The sequence below is a fragment of the Lytechinus pictus genome, chromosome 2, assembly GCF_037042905.1.
Source record: "Lytechinus pictus isolate F3 Inbred chromosome 2, Lp3.0, whole genome shotgun sequence".
NCBI lineage: Eukaryota > Metazoa > Echinodermata > Echinoidea > Temnopleuroida > Toxopneustidae > Lytechinus > Lytechinus pictus.
In genome coordinates this window covers 33,160,154-33,175,111 of record NC_087246.1, presented here as the reverse complement: position 1 = coordinate 33,175,111, position 14,958 = coordinate 33,160,154, and the positions used below count along the sequence as shown (strand labels likewise).

Sequence of the window (14,958 nt, the reverse complement as noted above, 5' to 3'; positions counted from 1 at the left end):
AGCTAAAAACTAGAATGACTTGTCGATTGTGTGCATTGAAAAAAAAAAATGTCTCTGCCATTGCAAGATCACAAATATATGAAACACCTAACATCTGTAATTTTCGAAAAATTATATCTTTGACCTTTGGCCTCATGACCACAAAATCTAATCAGACCAATGTCCTTCCAATACGCATCTATGAACCGAGTTTGAAAATGATATAGTACTTTAGTTAGAGATTTATTTGTGATACCTTCATCCCAAATGGATAAAAATATGGTTGATGCAATTAGTACTCAGATACTCAAACAATGGTTATTCTACTTATAATCAATACTTATAACTTTTATAGCATCTGGAGAGTACTTAGAAAACCATTTCAAATTGTAGTACCACTTGTAGTCGAGGAAGTAATAATACCCAAGTAACGTTGAGAACCTGCACTTTATTTATACTTGATTCATGCCATTCATATACTTTGGGCAGGAGGTATGAAATTAATGAGGATAGATATCTATACCAACTCTCTTTAAATATTTGTCTAAAAGCAGACTCTGTTCAAATGTCACACTGACCTTTTGGGTGTTTCATAAAGCTGTTTGTAAGTTAAAAGCAACTTTAAGAACGACTGGTGAACCCTTCTTATATGCTTCATAATCACCAATGAACATTTAATAGTGAAAATCATTTACCAGAAGAAAGGATCACCAGTCATTCTTAAAGTTGCTCTTAACTTACGAAAAGCTTTATGAAAAGCCCCCTGCACTTTCTTTTTTGCTTACAACAAGACCAAGTACTAGGGAGTGAAATAATCATCACACTCAGTACTGTTAGAAAGAATCTTGAAAATAAACGAGGACCCTGCCTCCAAGATAATAGAATGAATAAAAAGAAATAAATTTAAATAAATTAAAGGAAAATAATGAAGAAAAATAAGTAGAATGCCTCTGGCCATCTTGCCTGTATCATTGGTTCAAGGCCTGGACATAAAAAAATCGATAAAATCAGCATAAAACCATCAAAATCAATAGAGCTTAACACACTCTTTTAAAGGCCCCCAAAAAGTACCCCAAAAGGTCAAACGCGCACACAGTTCCATACTTATTTCTATTGCGTGTGCATATGTGGAGTACTTTATGCGTTGGTATGGTCCCATATACTGTTTATTGTGTCATGGAGTACTTCTCCTTGGCATTCATCCAGCTAACATATGTATGTGTTTGAAACAATTCATAATACATCATTAGAAATGCAATAACGATTTTTGACAACCATCATTTAATCATTTCATGTCCAGACAATTATACCTTTAAGGACACTTACTTCAGCTTTTTTGTTTCCTCTTCCTTGTATTCTTGAAGTCTCTGCAAGTCCTCGGCTTTCTGTTTCTGAAACTCTTCCATTTCCTTCTTCATGGATTCTAGTCCCTGCGAGATGAAGAAGAAGAGGATGATGTTGATTATGATGATGATCATCATGTTGATGATGATGACAATGTTGATGATGTCAGTGATGATAGTGATGGTGATAGTGGTGATGACGGTGATAATGGTAACGATGTTGATGATGATGTTGTTGAGGATGATGTTGATAAAGTAACATTGATGATGATGATAACAGTGATAATAAAGATGATGATTATGAAGATGGTGGTGGTTATGATGATAGTGATGATGGTGATGATAATGATTACGGTAACGATGTTGATGATGATGGTGGTGGTAGTGATGATGATGAGGGTGACAATGAACAGTGCCATATTCATGAGTATGATAATGGTGATAGGAATATTTGGGGTACCTCATTTAACACAAGAAAGAATCACCAATTGTGCTTTAGACTTATCAAATATGTTTTTTTTTTATACGCACTGTATAAATAGACATATTATTATCATTATAAAAATTAAGAAAATCTGCAGGAAATAACTCACCTTTTCTCTTTCTTCCCTGAGCTTTGCGAGGAGGAGGTTCTCCTTCCTAAATCGCTCAATTTCATTCTCCAGCTGGGAGAGCCGATCCCTCAGGAGCCTTGCCTGGGAGCCGTCTCCTGCAGGCCTCTCGGCCTTCGCATGGAGGACCTTCTCCTCCTCCTCCTGGAGAAAGAAAATTATGGTGATCAAGAGGTTATGCCCGGGGGGGGGGGGGGGGGGGGGGGCAGTCAAATATATTGTTGTACACATGTGTGACCAAGAAAATGCATTTAAAGGGGTGTTTTTTCAGTTTTGAACGCGGGCTGCACGTGCACTCGTTAAGGGTATCAAAAATACCTATTTAAAAAAAAGGGTGGTTTTGAAAGATTGGTCAATGATCAATCGCTAGGTCAAACGTATTTAGGGTACGCTTTTTTCCAAAGCTTTTTTTTTTAAGACTAGCTAGACGTGTTTAGGGTATGTTTTTTCCCCAAGCTTTTTTCCCTAGGTCGTATAGCGACAATCTGTTTAGGGATCAAAATGTGTAAATGACGCCCGCGAAAAACTTGTTTAGGTGGTGATTTTGCTCACAGAGAAACACTCGTTTAGGGGGTGTTTGGAAATAATTTGGTCATGCATGTATACAGCAATACATTTGACTGCCCCCCCCCGGGAGGTTATGCTCTCTTTACAAAAGATGCGAAAGGTGTTAACTCTGAATAACATTCTCCTCCTAATCATTGTCAAATAATAATAGGAAGATAGGGTTTTACAGGTCATACACTTTTCATAATTTTCTACAAAAGAAGAGCGCTCACACATTTATCCGATTGTTAAATCAATCTAAATCAATTTTGCAGTAAGATCAGGTTCATGAATAAAGAGCTTTAGGATTATGATAACTACTATGAAACCGTAATTTTCACTGGTTGCTATGCTCGGTAAGCATGAGAAGCTCCCCAGAGAGTAAAAAAAAGTGCATACATTGTGTACCAGGATGCAAGAGTCAACTAACTGGGGAAATAAATATCTATAAAGCACTTAGAAACAATACTCTGATCATGTATAAAGCAGAAATGTTATTAAAAGTTACTAGAAGTTATTATTAGAAGTTACCATCACCATAAAGTTACCACAATTGCAAGTCCTTGAAACCAGCCCGAGATTCTTTTTTTTTCCTACCATCTATCAAGGATCGCTTGGCAAGACCATAATCTACCTAAGCCATTCTTGAACCAGATTATTTCTCTCAGCATCATCTATCAACTTAATTACTTGGTGGGGTTTCATGGTATATACCAACACAAAAAAATAATTCTGATCGTGTTTCAAATACATGACATTACTTATCATAAATAAAGGAAATGAAACGTGTAGATCTTTATACACTGGGAAAGTCTCAGGTCGCGTAGTGCGCATACATATGCAGAGTCCTGAGACGGACAGGGTCAAGTAAGCGATCACCTTTTGCGCGTAATGATTAGACTTTCACGGAGCACGTGTGCACTTTGGTTGCATCATGAGCGCAAGATAGCTATATATAACCATATCGGTAGACCCTACAGTGCTAATGATCCTATCCATATTTCAATATAAATGGTGGAATGTCAAGGGTCATTCCAAAGTGATATAAGGTATTACCCAGCACACATATACAGGATTGAGAATGGGGAGAAGAGGAACATGTCACTTACGATTTGCTGCTTATGTTTATCATCAGGCTGCCGGAGTTTTGGAAAGAGCTTAGCAACAAGGGCCGAAGTCGGAGGGGGAGACAGATGGACTTGTTCGCCAGTTGTTTTCTCACTTTTCTTCCTTTTCATCCCAGCCTTCTCTTCTTCTGAATAAAATTAAATAAACAAACTGAAATGAAGTAAGAAAAAGCTTCATTGCAAAATGATCTTTATGAATTTCACTACGGCACAAGTGTGACTGTTCAGGGTTTTCAGTGGGCTGGCACACCCAATCCCATTATAAAAAGATCTAATTATTTTTCGTTAAATCTGTGTACTATAGTGTTCAACATCATAATTGATTTGAATTCTCATATATATCAGGGTTCCCAGCTTTTCAAGAAAACCAAATTCCCTGATTTTTCCCTGATGAAGTTTAAAAATTCCCTGATAATTATTTAAACCCATTCCCAATATCGCATTTTTAAAAAGTTGTTGCAGTGAATTACATGTATTTTCAGGATAAAAACAATAATGTAAAACCAATTAGTACCACCATAACCAGCCATTCAATGGATGTTGTTTTGATATGCGACAAAATATAACAGAGTCTGACTGACTACCATGCTTTCGACTTTTGGGCTGATCAAAATTCCCCAATTTATCCCTCATTTGAGGCATTTTCCCCTGATTTGAGGTATCTTTAAAAAATCAAATTCCCTGATTTTTCCCCGACTTGAAAAAGGTAAAAATAATTTTCCCTGATGGGCTGGGAACCCGGATATGTTTAGTACAATGCTGGTAAAAACAAAATCTAAAAGCAAGAATTAAAATTGAATTTATCTATCAAATCAGAATTTTTTTGTTTCCTAATATGCAAATCTTTAGAAATCTTGTGATGGGCAGTTCCACGGTTACGGAGTGACATTCAGAAACAATTTTTTTGCATTCAAACAAAAATATCACCCATATTTGAAGAGTTATTTGCACAGAAATGGTACCTGACAGTAGTTGCTGAAACCCCCTTTTCAAAATAATAACATTTGTTATTTTGATCCACTGAATTAATGAGATATGAATATTCATAAACATGGTTACTGAGTGATGCAAAATGGACATGCATATTTGAGGAGAAAACATATTGCTCAAAACTCTGTGAATTTTGAATTGCTATTATAATTTTGATTTATTGATTGGATTCTATGTTGTTCTAGTATTAATATGCTGCATTACATTAAAAGATTGCTGTATTTTTTCATTAATCATGACTTAAAACGTAAACCCATACCCGGTTACGGAGTGACATCAGAAATATCCATTCACGTGCAACGTAAAATGAACTTCTATTTTAAAATTTTTGTTTGATATGATGTAAAATGATACCCTTAATTATCGAAAAGAAAATTTACAAAACAAGCAATGATTTTCTGTTAAATTGAAATTAAGTAAAAAACAATATATGTAGTCCCATGTATAGAATTTCTTGTATTTGGATTCTCCTATAAGGAGATGCGTAAGAAAAAGAATTTTGGCTAATTATGTTCCCCTTTGTATTTATGAAATTCCATATGAATTTTGATCAAGATTTGAAATAGAGCCAATATAAATTTTTGGAAAATGTCCACTTTTGCTTAGAACTGCCCTGATGTGTCCAAAACCTGCACATCATTCTAAAAATTTCTTAGTTTATTACCAAATTGCCTTCCTGAAAGACAGAAAGCCAGTGGCTATGTTGGTAGTAAAATTAACATATATTGCAGTACTTGGGGGAAGTAATATTAAGCCAGTTTGTGGTTCCATTCTGCGCATGATCAGAAGATTTTGCGCGTGATCAGAAGAAGGTCATTGGTACTAAAGTGACCTGGTGGTGTAATATTTAATGAGATAAGCACCAACTTTTATGACTTGATTATTCATATATTCTTTTGAACTGTGTTTTTCATTACATCCACACAAAAAAACCAAGAATACGTCCACTAGTGACTGGTATTTCACAGTTGGCCAAGTACATTGTTATAACAACATGCTAGTGCATTCAAAGTAGAAATGCAATAGAGTGTTTATTGGTGGGCTATTTTAGTCACCTCGTCTATTCAATTTCTTCATCCTGCTATGTAAGGCATTCTTACCTAATATCTTGCTTTGAAAGAAATGAAAGGTCATTTGACCAAAATTGTCCATGAAGTAACTACGAACTGGTCTATTACATGAACACATGAAAAATTTGAATGAGGTTATGGCTAAACATAAAGTAGATTTTGCATACTATGCTCTGGGCATTGTGGCATGCATCTTTTATCCAGCTACATAATTATATAAACATACTCTGACCTTCAAAGTTGAGCTTTAACTCAATCCTTAAAGGAAATATATAATATATATAATTTATAGAAATCTGTTCAAACCCAATCAAACTTTACGAGGTTATCACTCGAACATACCTTTTGCTGGGGTTGATTTGAGGTTAGGTGCCAAAGCAACGATGCTATCCTCATCACTGCTGTCACTTAGCTGCGCTGTAAAGTCACCCCAAGTTTCCTCATCCTCGAACTCAGCCTGATCCACAGCCTCTGGGGAGGCAGCACTCTTCCTCGGCGTTCCCTCAAAATCTTCCCCAAAAGTATCTTGAGTGGTGAGTTTTTCTTCAACGTCTCCATTATGGACTTCTCCACTGTCCTCAAAGTGAAGGTTCTTAGCTTTTGCGCTACTAGAAGTTCTTGGTTTCCTTTCATCAGCCAGCAGCATTTCATGTTTTACATTGATATTGCTATTATTGTTTCTGTTTTCATTCATTCCTGTTCTGTAAATATCAAAATCTTCCTCCTCCTCACCATCATCATCACCACTACTATCCAACCTTCCTATGACTTCTTGTCCCTCTCCTGAGCCAGCCTCATCCTCACTTTCCTGTGTATCCACTTCATTTTCCACCAAGAAATTCTTTTCTGAAGATCTTTTGGACACCTTCCTCATCAGAGCCCTCCCTACCACAACATCATCGGAATCGTTGACCATCTCCTCATCCGAATCTTCCCCCGAGGAGTAGAAGTCATCTTGTATCTCAGCCGCCTCTCCGCCATTCAAGATCAGCTGTCCACCAGCAATCATTTCCTTAAACACCGCTGATGGTCTATTGTCGGACACTTTCCCACCAATCGACTCGTTGTAATGTTCCCCAGAAAACCCATTCTCTCTCTCATTCGACCTTTGTATATTTTTCATAGGGTCTCTATTCATAAGGGTTGAGTCATGTGACTGATCAGGTGGTGCATCATGTGACTCGTGATTATTTTCCTCTGTAGCATCCACAGACTGGAGAGTAGCAAGAGGAGTTTTCTTGAGCAGTGGGGACAGACCAAAGAGCTCCTGAAATCAGGGGGGGGGGGGGTTCAAAACAAAGTTGACAAAAAATCATGCATTTTTATTTCTCGTACAGGAAATTTAATTGAAGAGGGGAGTGGCACCAAAGTATAAAGATGAAATTGGGAGAACATTAGCAGATAAAATGTAAATAGAAATTGCCACATAAATGATAATGCCAGATAGCGAGAGAAATAGAAAGGCACAGATAAATAAACAAACTGACAGAAAGAGACAAAGAAAGAAAGAGAGAGAGGGATAATATGATTAAGTGAAAAATAATATCGGAGGGGGGGGGGGAGGAGATAAATGACAAGCACAGACAGACAGACACAAACATACACCTCATCGTTAAGAATGAGAAGCAAACACGAAAGATGGAAAGAGCACAATTTTGAAACCGACCTGTTTTCTTCTCTGAGCTCTCTGCAGAACATTGATAACCAAGGATGCCTCACTACAGAACGAAGCATTATCATCAGCCGCCTCTTCTAACATCTCAAACTCGTCTAGATCTTCTTGCTCTATCTGTTTGAAAAAGGTAAGAAATGGATAAACAAACAGAAGCTCAATCACCCTTACATAATTCATAACTAAAAATTTGCTAGAGAAATGGGGGGGGGGGGGGGCTCAACTTTATTGAAGTATTAGCCCTTAAACAAGGCTAACACTATAAAAAGGCGAAAATAGTCAAATTGACTGGTTGCCAAATAAAAAGAAGTGTCTATTATGATATTCATATCAAATGCTTACCGACTGGAAAAAAGACTCTAGGCTAAAGGCTGGGTGAAAGTGAATTTGATTGCTCACAAAGGTCTTGCCAACTCTCTTCGTTGGCTGTTAGTCTAGTCTCAGCCACTACTTGATGAGGAAAATAGCCAAATTGCGAGGCTTTGTCAATGGCTACCGATGTATACATACGTGTGATAAGACGAATCATCCACAAATGTTGCCTTTTTTCAGATTAAGATGCGATATACATGTAGCACATTGTTAACAAATAATTGCTGAATATGATCAAGTAACATCCTTTATATGATAAAGTAACAGGGTTCCCAGCTTTTCAAGAAAACAAATTCCCTGATTTTTCTCTGATTTTCCCTGATGAAGTTTGAAAATTCCCTGATAATCATTAAAACCCATTCCCAGTTTTGCATGTTTTCTAAGTTGTTGCAGTGAATTACATGTATTTTCAGTATAAAAACAATGATGTAAAACTAATTAGTACCACCAAAACCAGTCATTCAATCGATGTTGTTTTGATATGCAACAAAATATAACAGAGTCTGACTGACTACCGTGCTTTTGACTTTTGGGCTGATCAAAATTCCCTGATTTTTCCCTCATTTCAGGCATTTTCCCCTGATTTTAGGTATTTCTAAATCAAATTCCCTGATTTTTCCCCGACTGGAAAAAAAGTAAAATAATTTTCCATGATGGGCTGGGAACCCTGAGTGAGGTGTGTTTTGGAGTTTATTCACGCTGGTCTATAAGTGGATTCCTTGACTAGAAGTTTGCCGTATAACGATTACAGTTCTTCAGGGACAATATATTCACAAAAACATGTGAAAATATGTGAATAGGGTATTATTTTGTAAAATGAAAAATACATGTTTAGGGGCGATCTGTAATTGAAAGCTTGCCCCTAAGGCCAATGCTGCTGCTCACCATTACAATTTTTCTGCAGATCAGGGAACCGAAGATATAAGTGAAAGATTACAGGAGAAATTCAAAGAGGCAAAGACTGAAATTTCTAGTTAAGGAACTAAATTTCTTTAAGTTGTATGGTGTTAATGTCAACCAAGTGGGACTACGGAAATACATGTAAGATTACCATGCAGGATGTCTAAATTGTTTTGCTTGAACGTGTCAGCTAGTAACATCATTGCATTCATGCTGTCATAATTGTGTACAACTACCCTTTTCACTATATCTGTTGCATTCCAGAGGAGTAATTGCCATTTGCAAACAAATTGAATAAATGTGGCCATGCCCCCACATAATCAAATATCATAACATTAAGCACCGATTAATTTAAGCGCGAAAATGGAGAAATCCTGCTCCGTAGTTTCATTTCTAGAGTTACACTTGGTTGTACATATAATCTACGCAAATTATTACCATTGCTGCACAATGTCTTCGCTGAAAATTCACCTTTGGGCACCAGCAGCAAAAATTATTGATATTGGCCTAGTTAACGATAGCTGTTCTACAGTACAGTATGTTGGAGATCTAATAATTGTTTGCCTACTGGGGTATAGCTCTAGACTGGGTACTGAATTAAAGAAAGATGATGTTTGCATGGTGGTATGGACAATTTCGAAAGTGGTGTACGGTACACCATGTGTAAAGTCCTGGGGAACATTTCATGAACATTTTCATCTGACAAGTTGTCAGGTCTGACACAACTTTCCTTGGGAATGATTGGCTGAGAGGCACTATTACCATGGTAATGTCTGACAAGTCCTTTCATGACATGCTCCCCTGGAAGGACGAGATGAGAGTGGATAGAGATAGAAGTGAAATGGAAATGCGAGAAAGTGGAGATTGGGAAGAGCATTCTTTCCAGAATGAGTGTACATATGCAGTCCTTGAAAGGACTGTAAACCAGAGGGAGTGGAAAGCCGAGTAGTAGGCAGGGTGAGAGGCTTGACTGTAGGACTAGGAGGCTGGTTGGGTTGGAGAGGTGAGAAAGGCTTGAGTAGAAGAGAGAAGGCTGGCTTGAGTGGAGTTGTACAGTAGGAGCAGGAGAGAAATCTCAATGTTTCGGGCAGGGTGAGTGTACGGAGAGAAGACTTGACATATTCAGGAAGACGGACAGTCAAACCTGCCCGAAACGTCAAGTCTTCTCTCCTGCTCTACAACTCCATTCACCAACTCAAGCCAGCCTTCTCTCATCTACTCAAGCATCTCACCCTGCCTACTACCCAGCTTTCCACTCCCTCTGGTTTACAGTCCTATTATTTCACAGGGTTCCCAGCTTTTCAAGAAAACAAAATTCCCTGATTTTTCCCTGATGAAGTTAAAAAATTCCCTGATAATTATTTAAACCCATTCCCAGTTTTACATGTTTCCTAAGTTGTTGCAGTGAATTACTTTTATTTTCAGTATAAAAACAATAATGTAAAACTAATTAGTACCACCATAACCAGTCACTCAATGGATGTTGTTGTGATACGCAACAAAATATAAGAGAGTCTGACTGACTACCATGCTTTCAACTTCTGGGCCGATCAAAATTCCCTGATTTTTCCCTCATTTGAGGCATTTCCCCTGATTTGAGGTATTCTTTATCAAATTCCCTGATTTTTCCCTCACTGGAAAAAAGTAAGATAATTTTCCCTGATGGGCTGGGAACCCTGATTCTGGAAAGAATACTCTACTTCCCAACCTCCACTTTCTTGCCTTTCCAATTCTCTTCTATCTCTATCCACTTTCATCTCAGTCCTTCCAGGTGGGCATTTCATCATGAAAGGACTTGTCGGACGTTTTATCCGACAGGTCCAATTTATTCGACAGTTACCATAGAAAGAGTGCTTCTCAGCCAATCAGAATCAAGGAAAGATGTCAGATCGGACAACTTGTTGGACAAAAATGTCGATGAAAGGTTCCCCAGGACTTTAAAAACCACTTTCGCGAATTAAAGTAAATATCTACATTGTGTAGATTATTATTTGGTTCATGGGCATAGTCTCGTTTGTGGTCCCCTGGAACTTCTCAATATTATGTAAAACTTAAAAGCAAACTTACACTTAAACGCACACACACACACACACCCTCACACCTCATCTCTCTCTTTCTCATACACACTCACCCACCCATACACGCACACCTCCCCCATCTCTCACAATTTCCTGTCCACTTTGTAACACTATTTTCTTTCTTTGAGAGATAATTGAAAGAAATGCACTCAAGAAAATATGAGAATTTTCAATCAGTCATTTCTTTGAGCTATAATACTTCAGAATTAGGATATCCTTCTAGGTTCTGTTTATTTCCATTTTTTTTCTCCCCCCCCCCCTGTGCATGTCTTGCTAATTTTGTCTACATGTATATCTTTGAATTTCATATCTTCCCCTAGTTCCACTTCCTAGTCTCTGATATTGTTTTAGTATCTCTGACACTCCATGTTTATTTATTTTTTTCGAAATGAAAACGTTCATTCTGCTTTTACGCTGCTTACCCTAGCAAGCAAAGTCCCCAGGTGATTTTTTTTCTCATCTGGTTCTTCTGCAGCAGATAACCGAGTGACTAATTGTGACGCTATAAAAAAAAGTACTGATCGTCTTGTGTCAGATTTTTTCTGAGACATCGCAATTAAATAATGAAGTGTATTAATTCACAGATCGATATAAATTAAAGATTACTCCAGGGACCCGTGACACAAAGCTTCGTAATCATCAGAGAACATTCTTTTTTTGCGATTGATTGCATCGACTACAGTGTTCAAGTAAACGTGAAAATCAAGAGTACAATTAGTTGTTTGTGTTATGCAAATCAGGTCATTGATTGGACGCTTTCAGCCAGGGGCATCTTGGCCCACAATCTAGACACAGGCTGCAGCTATTGTCTATGCTTTTACAAGTATGATGCTGCGGAATGTAAGCAATACATCAGGTCCCCCGTCTTACAAAGAGTTGCGATTGATTTGATCAACCACGACTATGGAAAGCCAGCAACGTATATATCTAAAGTGCACTTTTGTTCAAAATATTACCTAGATATATGCTGTATATTCATTATTTTTCTTGAAAAATTTGTGGGCTTCTTTTTTTTTACCAAGGGCATTGTGCAAATTTCCTGGAGAAAAAATTATGAGATTGATGGATTTCCATGCAGTTGAGGTTGGTCGGATCAATCGTAACTCTTTGTAAGACGGGGCCCTGGGGCAGGACTACAAACAGTGGGTGTGACACAACTGCCATCTATTTCCTTCAGTCTTGCTTTTATAGTTGTCATTTTTATTTATCGATGAAAGTTCAGTGGTAGCTTTTTGTACATAAAACTTGCAGCAAAACATATACAGTGCGTATCAAAAAAAAGTTTACACTTTGAAAAAGCCCTGGGAATTAAAAAATATACAACATGTGGGTAATTTTTTCACATATAAACTTGGGTTTGGGTCTCATCTATCCAATGAAAGTAAAAGTTTTGACAGAATGTTACACTTGAGTGAGCACTGTCCATTTTTGTAAAGCTCGCAGAAATCTGTTTGCGCAGAAATGCTCGTTTTCACGTTGTGTCAAGGGGAAAGGGCAAAATCAAACTTACCCTGCGAAACATTTCTCATACATTTACCTTGCACTTTTAGTCAATTGAAGTAAAACGGATACATACAAGCATTTTGTAACAATTTTGCCACCAAATTGAAATTTCAACACTTAGTAAGCACAACCTTTACCCTTTTTGTGCCAGCTGGATCTGAGGACATGACTGAATCTGAACAAAAGTTTATTTAAGACATCTCAGCATTTTTTCACTAAGTTTTTATCATTTAAAATGGGTTTACATTTCATTTTTCATTTAATACTTGTTTCTCCACACTTTTCCCAAGCTTGACAATGATTAACAAAATGGAAATCAAGCCTAAGCCATTTCGTGTAAATCACAGCTCAGTGTAAAGCAAATATCGTCACGATGGCCTAGGTGTGTGAGGGAGTGGAGTGGGGCGCAATGCACTCTTCGAAGTGTTTTGGGCAAGGAAACAAGTTAAAAAAGTAGAAGATATCTTGAAATTAACTTACTAGCCAAATTCCACGTGTTCTTCGTGATTAAGGTCTACTTTTATTCGCATAACTATTTCAAAGTTCTGCGCAAATCATTTTTCACTAACTTTTCAAAAGTAAGTGGTGCTCACTCAAGCGGAAATATTTTTCGACAGTTATATCGTCATTTGCTTAAATGGACCTGTACCAATATTAAAATGTGTAAAAATCTTCAGGATATTACAAATATATAATTTTACAGGATTTTTTCTAAGTGTAAACTTTTTTTTGATACGCACTGTATAGTCTATAAAGAGAAAACGAGGACTAAAGCAAGAAAAGATAGGTGTTGGTTGGGTTCTACTACACATTAATGACTTATAATGTTTTGCGTAACAGTGTCAGACTCTTACAAGCAAAGACAATACCAAGATTATAGGCTTGGGGCACGTGGGACAGAACTAGGATATCGATTCTGAAAATATACAACTTTTAAGATAAAGCTACCCAGAATAAAATGTGCCAGCTTTTTGTAGAACTATGATTTATTACATGTATATCAATCGTAAACATCTTATTAAAAAAATTGATGTGCATTTTTGTACAAAACCAACTATTATAAAATCAACTTGCTGTTCAAATTGTTAATATACCATTATCAATCTCAAACAAAGTCCTGCCTTTATACTCAAGTAAAGTGTACTTCATCCTCTTTGTTTCTTTATCGTGATCTGACTCCTGATCATGACAGATTGGTCAACAACACCACTCTTAACTAGTCACTATATCTCTCTCCTATTCAAAATGATTACAAACCATCAAACATTAAACTTTTTCAGGGATCCTACTGCTCGTTCTACTGATTTATCCTTATTCTTCCTTCTGCTTGTGTTTCCTTGTCCCATTTTAATATTTAACTTGAAGGACAAGTCCACCCCAACAAAATGTTTATTTGAATAAAAAGAGAAAAATCCAACAAGTGTAACACTGAAAATTTCATCAAAATCGGATGTAAAATAAGAAAGTTATGACATTTTAAAGTTTCACTTAATTTCACAAAACAGTTATATGCACATCCTGGCTGGTATGCAAATGAGGAGACTATGATGTCATCCACTCACTATTTCCTTTGTTTTTTTATTGTTTGAATTATACATTATTTCATTTTTTTACAGATTTGACAATAAGGACCAACTTAACTGAACCATATAGTTTAAACAATGCTAATTCCACATGTTAAGGGAGGAATTAACCGTTGTTTCCCTTGACAATTAGGAGAAAATTAGAATATTTCACATTTCATATATTAAAATACAAAAGAATTAGTGAGTGGATGATGTCATCAGTCTCCCATTTGCATACCAACCAGGATGTGCATGTAACTGTTTTGTGAAATTAAGCAAAACTTTATAATGTGATAACTTTCTTATTTTACATCTGATTTTGATGAAATTTTCAGTGTTACACTTGTTGGATTTTTCTCTTTTTATTCAAATCAACATTTTGTTGGGGTGGACTTGTCGTTTCATATTGAACTTGAAGATAAATACCAGTTGTGGTAACCATCTCAAAATGAGCTCGAACAGAATCCAATAAAATTACCACCCAAGTGTTTGTATATAGTGTATTAATAAAAAAAATTAAAAAAAATATTTGCAAAGTGGCTCTGGAAAAAAATGCGTAATTGTTGAGAAATGAGCAAAATAAGCATAGAATTCCATCAAATATCGGGTATTTTACCAAGCAATATCAATACACTGTCCCACATATGCGTTTCTGTGTTAGTGATCATCAGAATTATCGGTTTTGAGCTAAGATTTCATGATTTCACAAAAATAAGTTTACATTATTTACCAGAACTAGATATAAAATAATATAGTGACAATTAACCTTGATTTTAAAGTCTTTCTCATGAAATAATTGTTTGATGCCACTATCTTTTACCTTTAATTTGTCCATTCTCACTTGACTTATGACATGAGCTATCTACACTGTATAGAAAAAAAAAGAAAATTGTCAACCCACAAGAAGAAAAGATCTTGACCTCTCACAATGTTGATGATTTGAATTTGTGGCACGTGCACAGTTAACAATTTTATGTATACTTTAGCAATACACCATTGTTGTTATAATACAATTCATTAAAAGTTGTGAAAATAAATATGTACAAAAGAATGCTGGTCTTGCTGGATGTACATGTATGTAATAGTAGGAGTGGGCTATACATGGGTCAAAAATACTTTTTTTGTAATTTTAATATGACAACAGTTTTTTTTTATTCCTTGTAATGTATCTCAACATTTAATGACAATAATTTTTGTCTCGG

At 36.4% G+C, this 14,958-nt stretch overlaps 1 protein-coding gene across 1 annotated transcript in view; it reads right to left on the bottom strand.

Annotated features, from left to right (window-relative positions):
* LOC129254376 (centromere protein J-like) overlaps positions 1-12,358 on the bottom strand; it is a 33,291-nt gene extending 20,933 nt beyond the window's left edge. The window contains exons 1-6 of the mRNA XM_064095606.1: positions 12,329-12,358; positions 7,333-7,455; positions 6,009-6,933; positions 3,589-3,734; positions 1,916-2,077; positions 1,306-1,409 (exon numbers count right to left, since the gene is read on the bottom strand). Coding sequence (XP_063951676.1) covers positions 1,306-1,409; positions 1,916-2,077; positions 3,589-3,734; positions 6,009-6,933; positions 7,333-7,455; positions 12,329-12,358 — 1,490 coding nt within the window. The remainder of the gene's footprint in view (positions 1-1,305; positions 1,410-1,915; positions 2,078-3,588; positions 3,735-6,008; positions 6,934-7,332; positions 7,456-12,328) is intronic.
* Positions 12,359-14,958: the final 2,600 nt, after the last annotated feature.